The 22,764-nt window shown below is 34.2% G+C and overlaps 1 protein-coding gene across 1 annotated transcript in view; it reads right to left on the reverse strand.

Moving 5' to 3' along the window:
* The window catches only part of CSTF3 (cleavage stimulation factor subunit 3), a 73,119-nt gene that overhangs the window by 17,018 nt on the left and 33,337 nt on the right, over positions 1-22,764 (reverse strand). The window contains exons 4-9 of the mRNA XM_043580895.1: positions 4,600-4,632; positions 4,105-4,202; positions 2,778-2,844; positions 2,653-2,687; positions 2,435-2,561; positions 692-769 (exon numbers count right to left, since the gene is read on the reverse strand). Coding sequence (XP_043436830.1) covers positions 692-769; positions 2,435-2,561; positions 2,653-2,687; positions 2,778-2,844; positions 4,105-4,202; positions 4,600-4,632 — 438 coding nt within the window. The remainder of the gene's footprint in view (positions 1-691; positions 770-2,434; positions 2,562-2,652; positions 2,688-2,777; positions 2,845-4,104; positions 4,203-4,599; positions 4,633-22,764) is intronic.

Genomic DNA, 22,764 nt, shown 5'->3' on the forward strand with positions numbered 1-22,764 from the left:
TAATTTTTTTTAATGTTTATTTATTTTTGAGAGAGAGAGAGAGAGAGAGAGAGTGAATGGGGCAGGGGCAGAGAAAGACAGGGAGACACAGATCTGAAGCAGGCTCCAGGCTCTGAGCTGTCAGCACAGAGCCCAACACGGGACTCAAACCCATGAATCGTGAGATCATGATGAGCTAAAGTCAAACACTTAACTACATGAGCCACCCAGGTGCCCCCTGTTTATGTATTTAAAAAAAATTTTTCCAGGGACACCTGGGTGACTCAGTTTGTTGAGTGTCCAACTCTTGATTTGAGCTCAAGTCATGATGCCAGGGTCATGGGATCAAGCCCCATGTCAGGCTCTGTGCTCAGTGTGGAGCCTGCTTAAGATATTCTCTCTCTCTCTCTCTCTCTTTCTCTCTCTCTCTCTCTCCCTCTCCCTCTCCCTCTCCCTCTCCCTCTGTCTCTCTCTTAAAAAAAAATAAAGAAAAAACTTTTTTCTAAACTTGATTTATTCTATTTTTGTCCTTTAACATGTATGTAAAGAGGTATTTCATTTCAAATATATCATCCATTCAGACAATGCAATTAACTGCCACTGGTTAAGATTGCTAATAATTGAAAATGTCAAGAGGAACATCAGACAGAGAAAGCTCTTGTGTAAACACCATACTCATCATTATAGTAAGTGCCCTGTCAGAACCCCATACCTTTGCTACACGCCTAGCATTCATGTAATCTCGACTCCGATCTTCAATCATTTTTTTAGCTAAATGAATATTGATACCCTAGGAAAAAAACAAAGGGAAATGTATATTATTTTAAAATTAAGTATATTTTAACATTAGCATAATACAGTTAATCTGTTCATTTACTAAGTCACTTTAAATTCTTTATTTTAAAAGACTTTGTTAATAAAGATTCAATCACATTACATGCTTCAGAGATCAAGGAGGATCTGCTTATATCTGTTAGGAGCTGGCAGTAAGTCTCCATGTATCAGGAATTTCTAAAGATAAGGAATCATTTGGAAAGGGTCAATTATTTCATATAAGATTATACTAATAAAGAACTCTGTACAGATTCATCAGGGTGAACAGCCATCGCTTCACTTTAAAAGTCCTTTTTTAACTAGGTCTGCATAACTTTAAAAACAAATGCCAAAGTAGCATGGAGATACAAAACATTATCTTTCACACTTAGTAATTCTCAAAAAGTAGTCCAAGGAGTCCTGTTCCCTAAGACCCTTTCAGGGGCTTTCAGAGGCTACATGATGTTATTAATATCATAACACGTTGAATTTAGAAGCAGATATGAAAATCTTCCATTAACTTCTATTAAGTTAGGTAGAGATTCACAAAAATATAAAACAAGGCCACTCTCCTCACTAAATTTTTCTTGCTTTGGAAAAGACAGTTTGTTTTAATGCTATTTAAGTTAAAATTTAAAATGTAAGGAATTTATTATTGTGAAATACAAATGAAATAATAAATATCTTGGAAATTTCTCAGTTTTAATCTCAATATGCTAAATACTAATAGATAAAAGCCACATTAAAATTAAAAGTTCTTTGTAATCTTCATCAATTCTTAAAATCCCAAGACCCAAAAATTTGACAACCACTGCTCATGCCTATGAGGGAACAGTTTCAATACCCTACACAGTTCTTCCCCATCACAATGGACATATCAGAAATTTTGTTTTAACAATAGAGCTTATTTGGCATGTATGTTTACATATATAAGCCGATTAGCTCAGCTGGTTAAAAAATGTGCCAGTGATGGGCACCTGGGTGGCTCAGTTGGTTAAGCATCTGATATCGGCTCAGGTCGTATCTCACAGTTCAAGTCCAGTATCAGGTGAGTCCAGTATCAGGTGAGCTCAAGCCCTGCTTCGGGTGAGCAAGAGCCCCGCTCCTCTCTCTTTCTCCCTCTCTCTCTCTCTGCCCCTCGCTCACTTTTGCCCTCCCTCTCTCAAAAAAACAAAACAAAACAAAACAAAAAAGCCACTGAGACAAAGATCTTGGACTGCAGCCTCCCTGCATGCCAACAATCACAGCACTATAACTACATGAAAGACAAGCAATGCAACTGATCATTACTACTGGAAACAATTCTAATAAGGTCCCATTTAATAAGAGATGAATGGCAATGTGTATGCATGACCGTGTGGTTTAGCACTGAATACAAGTGGTTTTGTAAGAATTGTAATTTCTCCCAGGGTATTCTCTAAAAAATAACTCAGTAGTATTAGGAGACTCTCAAAACCTTCCAAAAACATTAGGAATGGTTCTTTGATTACAATCAATATAAAAACAAACCTGTGTAGCGCTAATATCCAGGCACCTTATACTAACGAGGCCAGAATCCACAAATCCACAATGCATAAAAATTAAAAACAAAAAAACTAAAAATGGCTTAGTTATAATAATAAACTACTCTGGCCTAATTTACCTCTTCATACTTGTTATAGTCTCTCCAGAGTTGTTCAATATTGATCATTGGATTAACACAACCTCGTTGATAAACTCTTCGGACAGCTGTTATTCTCTGATTTTCTGCATAAGATCCAACAGCTTCCCTGGCATTGGATTAAAAAAATGCTATCAATTATATTACAGCTAAAGCCATTAGTCACATGGGAAAAAAAAAAAAACTATAAAAATACTTACACGCCTTTTAAGAAATTAATGTAATCCACCCAAATCTAAGAAATAAAATAAAATGTCAGTATCTTTCTTGATATTTTCAAGTTTATTACATGTATAGCATATATATGGAAAAAACTTAAGTCTACCTGATAAGACATAATTTCCATTCCAATTTTATCCAGTGCAAAGTCATATGCTTGAGCCATTTTTTCTCTGAAATAAATGTGACAGACATGTTTTTAAATTATTTATTTTCTAAAAAGGTTTTATTATTAAAGATTTTAGTTTTAAGTAATCTCTAATCCAATGTGAGGCTTGAACTCACAACCCAAGATCAAGAGTCATATGTTCTATTGACTGAACTAGCCAGGCACCCCAAAATACATGTTAATAATAAACATTCACGGGGTGCCTGGGTGGCGCAGTCGGTTAAGCATCCGACTTCAGCCAGGTCACGATCTCGCGGTCTGTGAGTTCGAGCCCGGCGTCAGGCTCTGGGCTGATGGCTCAGAGCCTGGAGCCTGTTTCCGATTCTGTGTCTCCCTCTCTCTCTGCCCCTCCCCCGTTCATGCTCTGTCTCTCTCTGTCCCAAAAAAATAAATAAACGTTGAAAAAAAAAATTTAAAAAAAAAACAAAACATTCATTTATTATTAAAATATATCTACAAATAAAACATACGGGGCACCATATGTCAGGTCAGAGCCCGCTTTGGATCTTTTGTCTGCACCCCTCCCCCACTCTCTCTCAAAAATAAACATTAAATATATATATATACATATATATATATATATTTTTTTTAAAGACACAATCATAACTTCTGATCATAAGATGAAAACAGCATTTGAACTTTTTGTCTAAGCAAAAATGTAAAGACATTTTTGCAAATATATAAAGTAGTTCTTTTGTGTTTAGTTTGTCAGTCTTTAATGTATATGATTTATTTTTTTAACTACTGCTTGTGAGCTTATCAAAACTAAAGCCCATATTTCACTTATTGTTATATTCTTTAAATTGCCTAATCTTACATGTAGCAGATTCAAATGTGGAAATATCTGATTCTCTGATTGAGGAGATACACTGTGTCTGAAGATGTATTAGCTCTGAAGTAAAATATAGGAAGAAAGAACCTCCTCTTCAATATAAGATAATAAAAGATAATGAGGAACAGAAAATACAGAATTCTAGTTATAGAAATTCTAGTTTGACAACAAGCCTGCCAACAAAGTGACTGGGTGTTAACAAATGTACAGTGTTTCAATATAGAAGAAGGGCTTGGGTGATTTGATTCTCCAGAATAAGACCGACACCAGTGGCTTTCTTTGAAGCACTTTTCCCAAGGTTTACTGACTTCTCAGAGAGCCCTGACTTTTCGAACTGTTAAGTCTCCCCTAAGTTAAGAGAAGGTGTGAGTTTATGTGGGGTTGACTGTGTGCCTGGAGACGACTTATTCTTAAGATCTTGTTTTAACTTACTTGTAACTTGGCAGTTTACCCTTAGTTTCTCGAACGTATGAAAGATAACACTTCCATAAATCAATGTGCAAAACCTTCATAAGGCATCTCTGAAATAGCTATAAATACAAGAAAATATTATCAGAATCTACGGTTAGATAAATTTCACATGTATGTGGGTGAAATGGAACATTAAAAAAACAAATTCAGCTATTTTCATTAATTTATTATCTTGTTACAGATAAATGGCAAATTTAACAAATCCCTCCTATTTTCAGTTTAGATAATCAAAATCATTCTCATGATTTTGGTCAGTAGAGTATAATTATTTTCCTTCCCAAAATTTTTATTGTGAACATTTTCAACCATACAAAAAACTCAAATAAGTATAATGAACTCTTATATAATCACTACCTAGATTCAACAATTGTTACCATTTTACTAGATTTGCCTATATATGGTAAGTCCTGAGTTAAACTTTAGCATAAAATTCAAAGTATGTTTATGAGAACTCACCTTTTCAACCTTGTCATAATTTTTAGCTTTTATCTGAAGAGAAAGAGAAAAATGTAGAATTAACATTATTGTTTTTAGAGTATTAAAACACCATGCCTGAGATTTTTGACTAATCTTGCAAATTCATCCTTACACTTTCCTACTAATTCTGCCTTACAAAAATAACAGAATTTTGAGTGCAACATGGGCAATTATGCACTGTAAATGTGCCTTATGTAAACTGATTCTACACAGATAGCTTTTCATCAACTATTTATGTTTAAATTTTATAAATTTCAAAGTGTATAAGTCACAAGGTGAATACAGAAATATATACAAGACATACAGAGCTTTATGTATCCAATGAAGGCAAACTTAAAGCTTTATTTTCCTTGAATAGCTAATTACTAGAACAATCTGAGTACAGTTGCAAAAAGATTTGCTAACTTCGACTACAGTTAAATTTCAGTCACCCAGTCAACCTCCTATATTCTAGGCACTGTGGTAGGAACTGTGGCTACCACAGTGAACAAAACAAGCATAGTCTGCCTGTGTCCTCATAGAACTCACAGTGTAATGGAAAAGTATGTCAAGATGAGGAAAATATAGGGTGCTCTGGGTGCATTTAGAAGAAGCCTAAAACTCAGACTTGAGTAGTTGCAGAAAATTTCCTGGAAAAAGTGAAGATGTTAAGGATGAGGTGTTAGGCTGGTAAAGGGAGGGAGGACTTATTCCAGGCAAGAGGAATAACACGTGCAAAGACCAAGGTTAAATATGATTAGATTTCCCTTTCTCTGAATATTTTCATTAGATGGTAGGTGGGATCAGTTGCTCAACTGTGATGTATCAACAAATCTTTTTCACCCAGACAGGTGGATAATTTGATTGGTTAGAGAAATCCTGTGGTCCTTTTCTCTCAGCAGTATGTATAAATTTTCTATTTTCTGCCTTATGGTGATGCCGATGAGAACTTTGATGACAAGCTCTTTTTCTTTTGCTGATAACTTGGCTTTCTCTCTGGAACTTGTAAGATTTCCCCTTGATCTTCAGAGTCCATAAATTTTGAGAGGATATGCCTAAGTCTTTCCACTTTGAGGCAGTTTAGTCAAGGCTCTGAAGTCAGAACTCTCGGGTTTACACTGACTACCCACTTAACCTCTTTTTTCCTTATCTGAAAAACAGTGATAATAAGAGCTATTTTCTAAGGCTGTTGTAAGGACTCAAAGAGTTAATAAATGTGAAGCCGTTAGAACACTGCCTGGCAAAGTGAGCACATAGTAGGTGCCATTTATTATCCTATTAGCACAAATTCTGCATGGAATTTAGCCTGTCCTTTGAAAAATAAAGGCATTTTTCAGCTCAAGAATTAAAAAAAAATTATTGCCTCTCTTCCATCTGTTCCTTTTCCTTTTAGAACTCTTATTATACACATCACATCTCCTTGTTCTATCCTCAAAATCTGTCATTTTTACCCTGTCTTTTGCATTTTTGGTCTAGGCTTAAAATTATTTCTTCCACTAGATTTTCCAGGCCAATTATTTAAGTCTCCATGTTACCATTCTCCTCCATTTGACTTATCACTGTAGTTAGTTAAAAAATAATGGGTTTTGGCTCATTTTTTAAAAATACTGCACTTTCAGTGTCGCTGTATTCATATCATTTTGTGGAAGTTGTTGTCTCCTCTATTCTGTTGGGGGCTGTCCCCAAGAGTTTAGTTAGCATCCTTTCTTGTTGCTGGATCCTTAGGCGTGTAGTTGTTTTTTCTGTCAGTTCAATGAAGCTCAGTGTTGGCAGACTTAGTGTAGCAGGTGACTCTTTCTCTATTGTGACAGCTATGTAGCAGGGGTAGACAGCAAACAGGCTGTTCATGGTCTTTGGACAAAGAACCAGAAAGAAATCTTTGTTCAAGAGTAGGGAGGATTCAGCCTGCTGGTTCTACTCCTTTTTGGTTTCTTGGAAGCCACGCTGATGTCAACCTTCCTCTGGGGGTAGAAAGGCAGTTGAGGGGTTCCACGTATTTTTATGGGTTACTTTCCACTAGCCCTCTTCTTTGAAGCTGCCATAAAACCTGAGATTTCCTTGCGTCCACCTGCTTGGCTCGGTAGAGGTAAATAAGTTGAGTTGAAAGTGGAAGTGAATTCACCAGCTTCCCAAATGCAGATGACAGACTATATAAAGTTCTCACAACTGGCCAGGAAAACCAATACTCACAGAGAAAATTGGCAAAGGATACGAATAGGAGATCCCCAGAAGAGAAAATGCAAATGGTTAAAAATAATATGGCAACACATACAAACTCCCAAGATGGGAAAAACAAAATAACAGATACCACTTTGTACCAATTAGTATGGTGAAAGTTTAAGAATATTATTACCACTACTAAAGTGGTAGGAGGAAAAGAGAGTTCATACACTGCTCAAGGAAATATGAATTGTTATGGCCCTTATGGAAAGCCATTGGCAAAAGCTATTCAAATAAAAAATATGTATCTTTTGACCTAGCAATTCTACTCTCGGATCTATACTACAGAAACAAAAGCACCCGGATATAAAGGTGTTAAACAAGGTTATTTACTGCTAAATTTGCAGCAGGAAAATTAGTTAACAAAGTAAATATCCAAAACAAATTACCTGTTATAGCTTTAATTCATTTTATATATACCAATATAAACTAATATATTGGTATATATATATAAAATATACCAATATATTGGTATATATAAAATATATATATTTTATATGGAGAAAATATGGAATACAAAGTTGGTGATATAGTTATGGTGGGCAGAGTTGTATGGATAGGAGGAAAAACAGAGACAAAAAAAAAAAAAAGGAGACTGTACTGCGGAGACCGTACATATACGATTTCATTTATCTATTTTTGTATAAGAAATAGAAACCAAAGAATCTGGCTTTTGTCTACATAAATTGGTCCTATGTCTTGGATTCATTATTTATTACTTCAACTGGCATGATGTTCAATACACATATGTAGAAAAACTATAGAATTCTCTGGTCTTAAATACCTGGCCACTGTCATTCATTAATTCAATCAGTAAACATTCGACAGCCCCTCTCTAAAGCCTACACTTATGGCATTAACATAGCAGCCATAATCTCATTACTTCTTAAACATCATTCAAAATTTTAAAGTATCAACCTGCTTTGCTAAAGCAGTGTGATAACAAAAGAATTTAATCACCTCGTATCAAATGCTGAATTTCTCCCAGCATCAGTATTTCCATTTATAAAACAGGGATGATAAGAACATGTACTATAAAGCTTCCAAGGATTGAAAACAAAATAAAGCATCTAGACTTTCCAGATGCATAAATCATACAAATTTACAAAATCATGAACTAAAAGAGCAAACACTTTTCATTACATATTCTCTAAACAGATCTATATAAACCAAGTAACCAAATCAAGGACTATTATTATAATTGGCCCCATTTGAGAGAAAAACAAAGGTTATGCTGCAGGTCATATTCAAATTCTGTTTTGGTGAAAAATTTCATATTGGTGAAAAACCAGCACAAGAATATGTCAACACCCTGCCTTGGTATTCCTACTAGGCCATTTTTCTTCTTCAAAACATTATTATCCAAGGTATTGTTGACTAATATTTACATGAATACATCTAGAAGTTAAATATTCTTAATATTTAGCATAGTTATGTAGGCTTGTACAAAATCTACCTGATAACAAAAGCTTGGTTTAAATTTTTTAAATAATAAAAAGTTCTAGATACTGCCTTGAACTTTGACATCAGAGATTCTTGATCTATTGTTAACCAATGGAAAATGCCTCCATTTAATAAGCCCATTAATATGCATACACATAATATTACAAAGCTCACTAGAATTTGGCTCATATCTTATCTACTAAAAGTATCTTATGGGAGCACCTGGCTGGCTCAGTTAGTAGCGCATGCATCTCGGGGTTGTGAGTTCAAGCCCCACATTGGGGTTAGTGTTTACTTAAAAATAAATAAAAGTGATGTAATTTTGAAATGAAACTAACAGGCTTTTAAAAAATTATCTTTTGTCTTCAGCTCCCAAACTTTAATGTGCAAATGGTCACCTTAGATGATGATCTATCAAATGTGGATGTCTGGGGACACCTGCGTGTCATGATCTTGTGGTTTGAGGGTTCGAGCTCTGCATTGGGCTCTGTGCTGACAGCTCAGAGCCTGGAGCCTGCTTTGGATTCTGTGTCTCCCTCCCTCTTGGCCCCTCCTGCACTCGTGCTCTCTCTCTCCCAAAACTAAACATTAAAAAAAAAAATTTTTTTTTAAAGAAATGTGGATTTCTGTTTTATAACAGGAATCCCAAGTTATACTAATGCAAAGATTTCTTAAAGTGGTTGGAAATATACTAAAATATGAATAATTTATGTGTGTGACAGAATGACATTTTTATCACAATTTCTGATGTGGTTACATTATATATATATTTTAAGTTTATATATTTTGAGAAAGAACACAAGTAGGGGAGGGAGAGAGAGAAGGAGAGAATCCCCAGCAGTCTCTGCACTGTCCGTGCAGAGTCCTCAGCACAGAGACCGACAGGGGTCGTGATGAGATCAAACCATGATGAGATCACGAACTGAGACAAAATCAAGAGTTGGATGTTTAACAACTGAGACACCCAGGTGCCCCTAATGTGGTTGTGTTATTTTTATAATTTAAAAAATCACTATAAGAAAAAATTAAGGTTAATTTTTAATACTTATCCTTCTGATATATCTACTGTTTATCATAAGAATTTGTCATTCAGTTACAATTTTACCAAGACAAGAAAAGTTGCTGTGGAGGGAAAAGAATAAAAATTTTATAAGTGTCAGGGTGCCTGGGCGGCTCAGTTAGTTAAGTGGCCAACTCTTGATTTCAGCTCAGGTCATGATCTCATGGTTTGTGAGGCTCTGACAGCACATAGCCTGCTTGGGAATCTCTCTGCCCCTCTCCCGCTGTGCGCTCTCTCTCTCTCTCAAAAAAAAAAAAAAAGATGCTGCATAAGTGTCAACTTCCTACTATTTTTATTTAATGAAGGGGGGGAGATAAGTGAAATATTTTAATTAAACTTTAATTGAATTCAAATGAATGGTTTTTGGGGCAGAATAAAACAAGTGTAGAATATTGAGTAAACATAGATCTGTGCCTAACACTTTTGAACATTTATTTCCAGTCCTTTCTTAATGTCCACAATTATTTCTCCAGCATTAATGAACACTGTCTTTTGGAACTAAAACTATCCTCTGAGTAATTATTAGAAGTAATGATCACTTGCAACAGATTATGCATTTTGGCCTATTTCCTCAAATTTAATTTTTTTTCTTATAATATACCTTGGGAAAACAAATCCCATATAACATCAGAATTTAAAAAATATATTTGCAAATTTGTCTGTTATAATAATCATTAATAAATAACTGTATAATTAATTTTAAATGGCTCAAAAACATATTTGACAAATAAACCCAAATGACATGGTAACTCCATATAGAAGCAAAACAATATGAAAGAAAAAGTAAATCTCTATTTTCTTTGTTTAGGTTATTTATTTATTTATTTATTTATAAGAGAGACAGAGAGATGGGGTTGGGGGGGAGAGTATGAGTGGGGGAGGGGCAGAGAGAGAGGGAGACACAGAATCCAAAGCAGGCTCCAGGCTCTGAGCTGTCAGTACAGAGCCCAACACAGGGCTTGAACTCATGAACCATGAGATCATGACCTGAGCCAAAGTCAGAAGCTTAACTGACTGAGCCACCCAGACATCCCTACTTTGTTTAGGTTTTTATATAGCAACTAATTAAGAAAAGTCAGTGCTTATGGTGTTTTTTAAGATTTTATTTTTTTTGCAATCCCTACACCCAATGTGGGGCTCAAACTTACAACCCCCAGATCAAGAGTCACATATGCTTTACTGGCTGGATCAGCCAGGTATCCCAGTGCTTGTGCTTTAAGACACTACTGGACTCCATAGCAGAAGCAGGGCTAGGGCCTCATCTCAAGTGAATTTACACAGCAGTTGCTTATAATAAATGTGATAAATAAATGAATTAATTGTAAACCTATATTCCTAATTTGTATCTTTTCCAAAGTAAAGCACATGCACTTTTGTGGAATTTAAACTGAGTTTGAGCTACAAAAGTTGCCTCATTCTGCTTGTCTTAATTATCCAAATGGTTTGGCCCCAATCCTAAAACCTACAAGCAAATGAAATCCTAATTATAAACCCCATCTTCCATTCTTTTACTCTTTCCCTACTCTTTTCTGGTGCTCTCCAATCTCATATCCTAAAAATAGGTGTTGGAAGATTACATCAGATACATAGTTTTTAAGTTGCTGGAGTACCTGAGGTCCTTTGCACCACCTAGTTCCTATATCAGCAAAGGACTGTCTATAAATAAATTCATTTTTTTAAACAAATAATTGTGTGTCTATGTGGTAGGCTCTATTCTAGCACTGGAGATACAGTGGTGGATTAAACTAAGTTTTAAAAGTCATGGACTTCTATTTCAGTGAGGGAGTCAGGTAAATAAAGAAACTAGGTAGTTTAAAAATTTTTTGCTCATCTGTACTTCCTGCTTTTCCTACAATAGATTATATTATTTCTACAATTTGTAATTTTTCTACTAAATATAGTTACAAATGATGTCTATATATGCATATACAGAGTTAGATAAACCTGTTCCTGTCCCATAAATTTTCAATTCTCTGAGCACTTAAAATGTGTCACAGAAATAATATATTGTTAAATGAGTAGAAAGTATAGACCACTGTTACAGTCTCATTATGAATACAATTAAAATGTACTTAGCAAAAATAAGATTACCTTCAGTTCTAGATTAAGTTTATATTCATTTTGATTCTTCATACTAACCAAATTAGGTATTAATTGATCTCCCACTTTTCTGAACCAACTAAAAAGTATCTTCAGTGTGTGCACAGGATTTACCAAATGGATACAAGAATATGAAACTTAATTCTATTAACAAGCTTATAATCTACTTGAATACATAAAAGTAATTATTGGAAAGAACATAAGACTAAATTTAAATTATTTTGTATACATTCCATGTCCTATAAAATTCAGAGGAAAACGAGTTCTACGCAAATGGAGTTACCAAAGAAAGTTTCACTTAGCAGGTGGAATCCAGGCCATTAATGAGAAAAAAAGGTTTGTGTAAATCAATGACATGAGTTTCTGGAATTTTCTGTGGAACAGTGAAGACATCCACACATGAAAGAATAAGTATTAGGAAAGTAGATTGCCTAATTGTGGTAGAGGTCCACTACAAAGGGCCTGAGCCAATCAGAGTTTAAATCTGATGCACAAAAAAATTGTCACCCAATGATGAAAGTACAGAAACTATGGCTTATCCACATTAGGGTGGGAGGTGGAGGTGAGTAAGACTGAGATGGCTTTAGTGCTATGGGATGAGGCAAGCAGGCACTAGCTGAGAGAATAATAGCTAAGAAGCTGTTGCTGTATCCTTAAGTAGGGTAATAATGGCCTGATCTTGGGGGAGAGGAAACAGGGAAAGAAAACCAGTAATACAGAGGGAAGGACAATGGAGGTTTTTGTTTTGTTTTGTTTTGTTTTTTAATGAGAATAAAAATAAAAAATGTTATGGTAGTTCCTATAAAGTTAACTTTTTTTTAGATCTAATATGAGATGGCCATACAATTTCTGCAGGCAGAAACTGGTTAAAGTTAGGAGATAAGGTATTTGTTTTCAAATTAGACTGGAATTAAATACTATTTTTATCAGTCATTTGTTTTAAATGAACTTACATACATACCCAGAGTATATAATGCCTAAGACATTAGGAATATTGTCTAAAGCAGAGAATATACACAATTTTGGGAAAAACATGTATTACCAGGCAGAAAAAAAGAACAGAACTAAAGAGTATATAAGATGAAAGAAAAAGCACAAAATCCCATTTAAGAGGTCAAAAACATTATAAGAAAGAGAACTGGTGGATGGTAGGATATGCCACAGGTCAAAAGGAATGTGGGTTTAAAAAAGATCACTAGATCTGGTAATAATAAAGTTATTGCTTACCTTTTACAAATTTAAATTTCAAAGTGAAACAATTCAATTTCTTAGAAGTTGAAGTCAATGACAAAATACTAATACTAGCAGCATTTATTAAATAATTAATGTATGTTAAACGGTACTCTAAGAAGAGTTTATATGTATTAACTCATTTAATCCTAGAACACCACTCAAGTAAATAAAGTACTATTACGATTTATTACTTAAAGATGAGAAAACCAAGGCGTAGGAAGTTTTAGTAACTTGCCCATGATTGCACAACTGAGCTCTTAGCCACTACACTATTCTGCTCTTCAGCAAGACATATGTATGAGGATGTTCCCCAAAAGAGTGCTTCTAATACAGAAACTTGGACACTTAAATGACCAAAGGCAGAATAAATTATGCTTTGTCTAAACAAGAGCATAGGGTATATACATATGTACCTAAAACTTTAAAAGCAGTGACATATATTTATAATACTAAATAGAAATAGGTGTACAATATACTATTTTAAAAAGTAGAACTTAAAAAATATATACACATTTGCTATGTTTACCCATCTACCTCTCCTCCTTATTGTTCCCCACCACCCATCCAGAGTACAAGAGATATAAACTAAGGAGAAATGCACACAAAACTGTTGGTCAAAACTGTTATCACTGGGAGAATTGAGATCTGTCTCAGTTACTATTTCCATAACACATTTAATATTAGCACAAGTTTACCCCAGCAGAGATTGGGTTTTTGTTAAGTGAAAAAGAAAATCATAACTTATTTGGGGCAGTAAACTCCTCTTCTGAGTAGTTAATTGATATTTTTCCCTGGCTATAAACAATCTCCATTTTAGATTCATTTTTAAATGCTTTGAAATTGTCAGTCAGGCCTACAAAGCTAAAAAAGTTAAATAATTTATAGGTAAATCAGGCAACATTGATTTCAATCAAAATTGTCAAAGGTAAAAAGTTTGACCTAGTTTGATTTTGCCCTAATTTACAGGGCATCTGTCAGCAACCATCAATTCCCATCTATAGAGGCAGTCTGTTTTACTATCTCAATTCTTTGCTCCCAGTAAAAACATTTTGCCAACACTATGCCAAACACTATTTTTCAAAAATAACTAACCTTCAGATTTTGAGTAAATCTTCAGATTTTGACTAAAATAGAGCAGGATATTTTACCTTTTGAAGAAAATAATTTGGTCTGAAATATCAAAAGTCACTAATCATCAATGCCTCAATTGGTTTGGCTACTCTAGCGCCACTACGCTTCCTCCCATCACTTCCCCAAAATTGTGTGGCATAGAAATTCTTTCTAAACAGTACATTAAAACCAAGAACGAGAAATATGTACAATCGTTTGAGATGTTTAAGCTAGTAGAGGAACGTCAGAACACCAAGTTTATAAGCTACTGATCTCAGAAACAGTATCAATTCCATAATGCACAGCAGGAGTTGTGCTCAAGCAGATGTACTGACTTGACTCATTTCCCCCAAATGTCTTAATAGTTTGTTTCCAATCTATTTATACTGTTTTCTACCCTGCTACCTTAATTTTCAGCTTTTATGAACTGTCCTCTTAATGAAATGGAAATCCTCCAGGCAAATTTAAAATACTACTCAATAATACAATTTCTCTAAGATTATGTACCTTAGAACATATCTCAGTTTGCTCTCATTGGCTGAGTTAATCTTCCATTAGTATAGTCATACAACCTTTCTTTTTTTTTTTTTTTTAATGTGTGGAGGGGAATTTTTTTTTTTAAGTAATTTCTATGCCCAATGAGGGGCTCAAATTCATGACCCCGAGATCAAGAGTTGTATGCTCTTCGGACTTAGCTAGTCGCTCCTGGAGGGGAAAATTTTTGAAGTGGAAAACCATTTATGTAAAACTCTTTACAATCCTTTCTTTTCTTACTGTACTTCTCACTACATTTGCAATTTCACAAATTGAGAATTGCTATTTTTAAAAATTAACAATTGAATTAACACTGGACAAGAGCCAAATTTTAGTCACTCCTCTACTGTGGATCATTCTAGTTTCACTAATCAATTTCCTTCCCATTTTGATAGATTCCTATCAGGATACCATTTCACTTGCCAATTTTCAATGGCATCATAAATTTTTCTATGCATGTCCTTGTCACTAATTCTACATATGATTTTACATTGCCAAATCACATATAACATTTATACTAGATATGTACATATCATGGATAAAGCTTCATCCAGATTTTCTCAAGATCACTTCTGGAAAAACAAGATTAAGCTTCCATAATGAAGTGGATACAAATTTAGTGGATTACATTTCTCTACTTTTTGAACAACTTGCCTCCTCTTCCAGGATCTCCTTATCAACACAGATCCATGAATGTGGAAAAAAAAAATCCATTTCCTCATTCTACAACACTTACAGTGCATTCCTCAGACTAAAATATCACATTTTTAAAAATCATTGCTTCTATTCAAATACTCTTAATTTTAGATCAGAAATTATAATTAAATTTTGGAATTCTGCCCTTCATACCCTTATCATTTTATCCAAAAAAATAAAATCAACATTTGTATTATGACTCAATTCCAGCTTTTTCAATCCTACATGAATAGTTTGTTATCAAAATGACCTAATTCCACACTGCATTTAAAAATGTTCACCAAATAATCTCCTAATCTTTTCCACCAAAACTGTACACTTAATTTTTTTATTTCTACTCTTGGACAAACTATACAGTGGTCATTTTTACTAAAATTCTGAAACAATTTAAAAGGGCATTACCTGGCTCATTTGAAAGATCATGCCAGCAACTTTTGATAATGAAATATCAATTCTGAAAAGTTGATCTAAAAAAATTATTATAAATGTATAAAGATATTTAAGTAAAATCATATTTATATTAATTTCTTATAAAGCCAAAAACTGGAAACAATATAATATACAACAATAAAGGGCTGGTTAAATAGCATATTATCTAGAATGGACTATTTTGGCATATTTAAAAACAATTTTGTATAAGTAACACAAAAATATGCTACCATGTGGAAAACATAAGTTACAAAAAGTTTCTTAAGATTTTACAGACAACTACATCTAGAGAAGCTAACAGTGGTGAAAGGTAGTGGGAATAACGATTTTCCTCTCTTTATACTTATATTTTTCTGCAATAAACACATAATTACCCTTTTTAAAAAGAAAAATACACTTTTTTTTTTTAAACTTTACAGAGTGAGCATGAGGGGTAGTGGAGGGGCAGAGGGAGAGGGAGAGAAAGAGAATCTTAAGCATGCTCCACACTCAGCACAGAGCCCAACATGAGGCTCCATCCCATGACCCTAGGATCACGACCTGAGCCAAAATCAAGAGTATGACGTGCAACCGAGTCATCCAGGCACCCCCCAAAATACAAGCTTTATTTTCCCTTTTAAATAATGACAAATTCATTTTTCCTCTCATCTGTCTTCTAACTTCCATTCATTTGATGCCACTTCATTATGCTCCCCTTTTAAAATTGAACAATTTAATTCCAAAATGTTTATTCACCCACATATTTAGCTTCAGTGACAACTGTACATAACGCCTACCATAATAACTCTTATCTTTTCAGTATTCCATCTAGATATTATTCCATTGGCTCATCTGAAAACAAATGCATCAACATCATTTGTGTGAGTGCCCACAAGGGAACTGACCATCAGTTTAATTCATAGCAATACTAGAACACCAGAATACTACCTAACATTGATTGCATATTCAAAGTTAACTTGTGGAATTAATATTATACTAACTTAAGTATCCATGGAAATGTAAAAATATAAAATTTTTACTTATTAAAACTTTAGCTGGAAAATCCCACCCCAATAAATGGTTTAGAAAGAATATTATCTTGTCAGTCAATTTAGAAAAACAATTTTATAAAATTAGATTAAGGACTGAATAAAATGCTAATGTGGGTTTTGAAAGTAGATTTTCACATGGTTTAGACAATTCCATGTGAACACCAAAATTATTTTCTCATTAATTCACTTAAACATTTCCCATGTAACACTGCTTCAAATAATCACCTGAAAGATGAGAAATTGGGACTCTGAAAATAAGTTTAAATAAGCAGACATAGCTAACAAGTGATAAAAACCAAAGAAAATGTTCAGGTAAAAAATACTAAATTCCACAAAGAATCAAGAAATAAGATTGAGACCTACATCTTCTTCCTCTGTGATAGATATGTTCCAAAATTCAAATTATTGCTCCATTTTTATGAGTTAAGTCCTGCTTTAAAATGTTAAGTGTTTATAATCTCCAGAATGTTTATAAAATAATCTAACAGGTACTTAAATTTTAAAGCTTTTTCCCTTATTTCCTAAGTATATTTCTCCAAGCAGGCCTATAAAGCCTTCACAAAAGCATGCCCTTTATTCTCTGCAATTTGATTTCTATAGTTTGAAATGTTTGGCTTATATTTCACATTTTATTTCCTCACAAATATATTTGTGAGGACACTTCCCAAAGTGATACCACCAAAAGTAAAGAATTAAGTTCAAAGTCTATATGGAACACTGCCATTAAAGTTTCAGTAGACAAGAACAAAATAAGATTGTACTTGCATTCCTGCTGTAAAAAAACAGGCCCTCACTGTGCCGTCACTTAAATGTAAAGAAAGGTGAAGGGGAAAAATGCTGAGTAGCAAGCTCTGGATAAAAATAGTATTTTAGCTTATATATTAAGTCTGGAGGAAGGCTCCTGTAATCCAATAAACGGATGGCCATTCTTTCTAGTGGATTCTAATATACAGGTCTAATTTTGTCCACTCTTTATATACAGGTTAAGGCAGCACTCAGATTATCAAAATTGGTGACATATAAAAAGTACTAAGAAAATAAGTCTCCTACTGCCCAGTTTCTCTAAGAAGCTGAGCTGACAGCCCTTTTCTAACCATCACCTAAACCTGAGGGAGGACAGAGGGCAGGGACAAGACCATTGACATTTTCCTCCCCACATCGCCCTCATCAAGCAATATGCACACAAACAAGTCATAAAATAATGTAAGGATGGACTTCCAAATTGCTACATTTGAGATACATGGTTGGATAGGAGGACATGCATGTTGGAAACCCAGATTTTACTTCACCACTGGGAACACTAGTTGAAAAATGTTTAATGTTAAAAAATAAATAAAAGACAAAAATAAGGCGTGCCTGGGTGGTTCAGTCAGTTAAGCATCTTGATTCTTGATTTCAGCTCAGGTCATGATCTCAACTGTTGGTGAGTTTGAGCCCCCAGTGCTGTGTCCTCTGCGCGGATGGTGCAGAGTCTGCATGGGATCCTCCCTCCCTTTCTCTCTGCTCCCTCTCCCACTTGTTCTGTCCCTCAAAATAAAGAAACTTAAAAAAATAACAATTAAAAAGTAAAAAATGTTTAATGTTAAGTAATACAAATATAATCTGTATATCAAAATTTCACTTCAAAGGGAACTCTGCAGGGGTGCTTGGCTGGCTCAGTCAGCTGAGCATCCAACTCTTGATTTCAGCTCAGGTCATGATCCCAGGGTTGTGGGATTGGGCCCCAAGTCAGGCTTTCCACTGAGAGTAACACCTGCTTTAGATTCACTCTCTCTCCTGCTGCCCCTTTCCCTCACTCACACTCTCTCTAAAACAAAAAACAAAGGGATCTTTATAATCCTTGAAAGTGCCTTCATGATTTTGATGCCTTTTTAATTAATAGCTCAAGAAATTTTGTACTGTGAATTGAGAATGTTCTTCACAAGTATTTTATAGTCAGATCAACTTAAGCATAAAAATTACGTACCTAGCAAAAGTATACCGTTATAAAATCTACTTAAAACTATTATCATTACATACAGGTATTTAAGTCTTCTCATGTCTTTCTAATGTTGAGTTGCAAGAATATGTTAAGTTCAAGACATGAGAAAAATGATTTGCAAACCTAAGATTTAAATGGGAAATCATAGGTTTGATCAACTAAATGAAAATCTAAGCACAAAACATGTATTTGAAAAAAGTATTGAGAACAAGCCAAGAACACAAACAAGGAAAAATATTGGTTTTTCATCTCAGAACATATATATCATTCCTTCCAATCGGACACTGGGAAGAGCATAAGCAATAAAGAGAACATACAATTTAAAGGTTTTGTCAAAATTACTTCAACTTTAAGGGGTGCCTGGGCGGCTCAGGAGGATAAGCATCCAACTTTTGATTTTGGCTCAGGTTATATCACAGTGGAGCCTACTCAAGATTCTCCCTTCCCCTCTCCTTCTGCCCCTCACCTGCTCGCGGGCACACAAGCACATGCTTGTTCTCTCAAAAAAAAATTTTACTTTTAAATAGCAAATTGTGAAGTTTCCCTTAACTCCCCTAATATATGGTGTTTCTGCAAATAAGAAAAACAAACAGAAAATGGGATAAGGATATCAGGTCTCAGAAAAAGAAATCCAGAGTCTTTAAACATGCAAACATGCTCAATCTCATTCATAAGAGAAATGCAAATCAAAACCACTTGGAGATTATTTACCTATAAATACTGGTAAAAGTTTTAAACATTGCATAAGAGAATGTTGAGGAAGTGGGGTTTTTCAAGGATTGTCAATGGGATTTTAAATTGTTATCACCTCTGTTGAAGGCAATTTGGCTACAGAAAAATTTTAAAAATCCCACATATTCTATGATCAAACAATTCTTCATCTAGGAACTTAATCTAGAACATAGTCACACAAATGAAAATGACATGTAGAAAGATATAAAGTGCAGTAATGTTTGTAATAAAACAAGTCTGGGAAGAACTCAGTAGGAGTTGTGTTAAAATATAAAGTACTTGTAAAAAAAATAATGACCTTTAAAATTTACTTTAAACAAAAAAGAAAGAAAAAGCAAAATGCAAAACAGAACATAAGAGGCCATTAGTCATGTAAAAGGAGAAGAGAAAACATAGGTTGAACATTTGTCACTGGGGAGGGGAACTGGGTGGCTCAAGGAAAGGTAGATGAAAAATTTCACTAGGTCCTTTTGGTATCTTGGATTTTTGAACCATATTTTTAAAAAGATTATGCATTTTAAAACTCTAAACAAACCCTCCAAATACTCTAAAAATGTACAATAGACATGGGATATGTATTATGCACAGAGAAATAAGATGTATAACATTAAACTATTTAACTAACAATATATTCTAAGGCAAAGGATTACTTTTGCAAATCCTAAACACCTAAGAGAATTTAGGCATTTTTAAAAGAAATCTATCTTAACACAAATACATAAAACAAAGTACAGAAGTACTACTCTAAAAGTTTAACTCAGATAATTTTCAAACCTAGAAATGGGTGTTAACTAATGAAATAAAACACTGGTGTAACTCAAGATTTAAAGTGTTTTATAAGGTATTTATAACATTTAACAATATTACTGAAATGATTAGACATGGGTAAAAATATGACTGGAAGTTAACACTTAAGAAACTGTTGAATACCATAAACTTCACAAAATTCAAGCACTATGCAATCAAATAAGATCTACCAAATTTATTTTATAAACAAAAAACTAAAATTCATAATTGCTTTCTCCTTAAGAAATCAAACTATACATATATAATTAATTACAATTCTAATGAAGGCCCATTCACTTATGAGAACTTTCATTAGAACAGAATGAATTTGGGGGAGCGAATTTAATAAAACAAATATCCAGGATAACTTGATGGATACTTTACTAAAGATTCCTTAACATATGCATATTTTTTGAAGCTTGAGGAAACTCTGTAAGTGTCCCAAAACACACGTGTATCTCTGAAATGCCAATGTTATTTTATTAACCTTGCCTAAAATGTCTTTTTAAACCCCCATAGACTTCTTTTCTGGATATAGAACTTTGACAGCTATTTTCTTTCAGCGAATTGAAGTGGCAATTTCACTGTCTTCTGGCTTCCATTGTTGCTGTTGGGAAGTTGATCAATCTGCCATTCCTTTGGTCATCTGTCTTTTTGTATCCAGCTGCTTTGGCGATTTCTTGGTCTTGTCTTCTATAGTTGCATTTTCATGTGCCTAGGTAGGGAAATTTTTCTTTTTTTTTTTTAATCTTATTTGGGATCCATTGAGCATCCTTAATCTGTTAATCCTGGGAAATTAGGCTTTCTCTCTTCAAATTGTGCTTCTGCCCAATCTCTCTCCACTTCTGAAACTTCAATTAGACACATTTTCACTCTAGGCTTTGTGACTCTTAATCCTCTTTCATATTTTCTTATTGTCTCTTTAAATTCTAATCTGGATCTCTTCAATTCTCTCTTCACTGTGTCTAATCTGTTTTAACTCAATTCAGTTTTAGCTGAAGTCTTGGCAGATCTGTTTCTGTTACATGTGGTTTCCTTACATGCTTAGTTTTTAACAATTAAAATCCTTTTCCTTGGAAAAATATTTGTAGAGATTATTTTGTGGCTTCTGATGAAGGCACATTCCTCTGGAAAGGGTCTGAGTAAGTTTATCAGTTTATTAAAGCCTAACTCAGGTTGAGTCCACCTTATATTCATGGTTTTTTTTATTTGGTTGGTTTTTTTTAACCACCAAATGATGTGTGCTTGGATCATGAATTCAGGGCCAATTTAGTGTTGTAACATACCAGGCCTACCCCATTCCATTCCGCTCAGAATCACAGCATATTTCCTCAGTCTCCTAAGGTTAGGAAGGTAGCATATTTTTCTGCTTCGTGGTCACCCTGAGTATTGCCTGCACAGTTTTAAAAGGGGAGAATGTCTTATTGGGCAGGACTTGGGCTTTGACTTTTGCTGCATGAGCTCTTAGAAGCATTCAAAATCACAGCTTAAGTTCTCCCAGTGTGGCCAAGATTCTCAGGGTAAAAACAGCCAAGGTATTCTGCTTATATCCCAGTGTTTCTATTTATGATTTTTTTTGTATTTGCTTTCCAATTAGTTTTTGGGCTGGCAATTCCTTACTATACTATCAGTTCCTCAATCAAGCTTTTAAGATACTTTTCAAATATAGTCCAGCAGTCTTAGTTGCTTTCAACTGAGTGAGCTGATCTGAGTAACCAAGTTTACCATCTTACCCAAATCTACTTTAATATATTTTATTAACATCTAACTTTCAAAAAACTTGAGAAAATATTTTCTATGCAAACTCTTTAAAAGTAACTTAAGGGTATGCCTGGGCAGCTCAGTCAGTTGAAAGTCCATCCAACTTCAGCTCAGCTCATGATCTCAGTTCATGGGTTCAAGACCTGCATCGGGCCACTGTGGTCAGCGCAGAGCCCACTTCAGATCCTCTGTCCGCCTCTCGCTCTCTCAAAAAAGAAATTAAATTAAAAAAATATATATATATACATATATTTTAAAAGTAACTTAAAAACTTTAAAATCCAAAGTTCATTGAAAGACTAAATCCCAAAGGTTAAAAAAATTGTAGAATTCAACTAACCAAATATATTTCCTATATGATAGAATTCAGTTCTCTGAAACACTTTGTGAATCTAGCAATTTGAGTTTACCTTTAATGTTTGCTATGCCTAAGCAAGCGAAGCTTGGGTGGAAATCACAAACAAAAAGTAAAATGATAAATAATATTTAACATTGAATTCTACAGCTTTTATAAAAGACAAAATCTAGAGTAATTCATCTTTTATATTTGTTTTTAAAAATAAATCTATATAAAAGTTAAGTTTATGGATTAAAACATTTTAATTTTGGGGTGCCTGGGTGGCTCAGCTGGTTAAGCATCCAACTCTTGGTTTTGGCTCAGGTCACGATCTCACAGTTTGTGAGTTCGAGCCCTGCACTGACAGCGCAAAGCCTGCTTGGGATTCTTTCTCTTCCTCTCTCTCGGCCCCGCCCCCACTCAAGCTTTCTCTCCCTCAAAATAAATAAATAAACTTTTAAAAAACATTTAATTTTAATTGCATAACACCCAATATCTTAATATGAATATAATTTGATATTTTAATATTTGTAAATGAATTCCCACCCATCAATCAGATGTTGGCATTGTGCACACACACATCAGTCAAAGTTGTGAAAGGGGATGGGGAAGAATGAGAATGTCTATGCTTTACCAATTTGACAAAACTACCTATGAAATATGATAAATCAGCATGTGAAAACTCAAGTTTTCATCTCATATATACACAAACA

Source organism: Prionailurus bengalensis, chromosome D1, assembly GCF_016509475.1.
Source record: "Prionailurus bengalensis isolate Pbe53 chromosome D1, Fcat_Pben_1.1_paternal_pri, whole genome shotgun sequence".
NCBI lineage: Eukaryota > Metazoa > Chordata > Mammalia > Carnivora > Felidae > Prionailurus > Prionailurus bengalensis.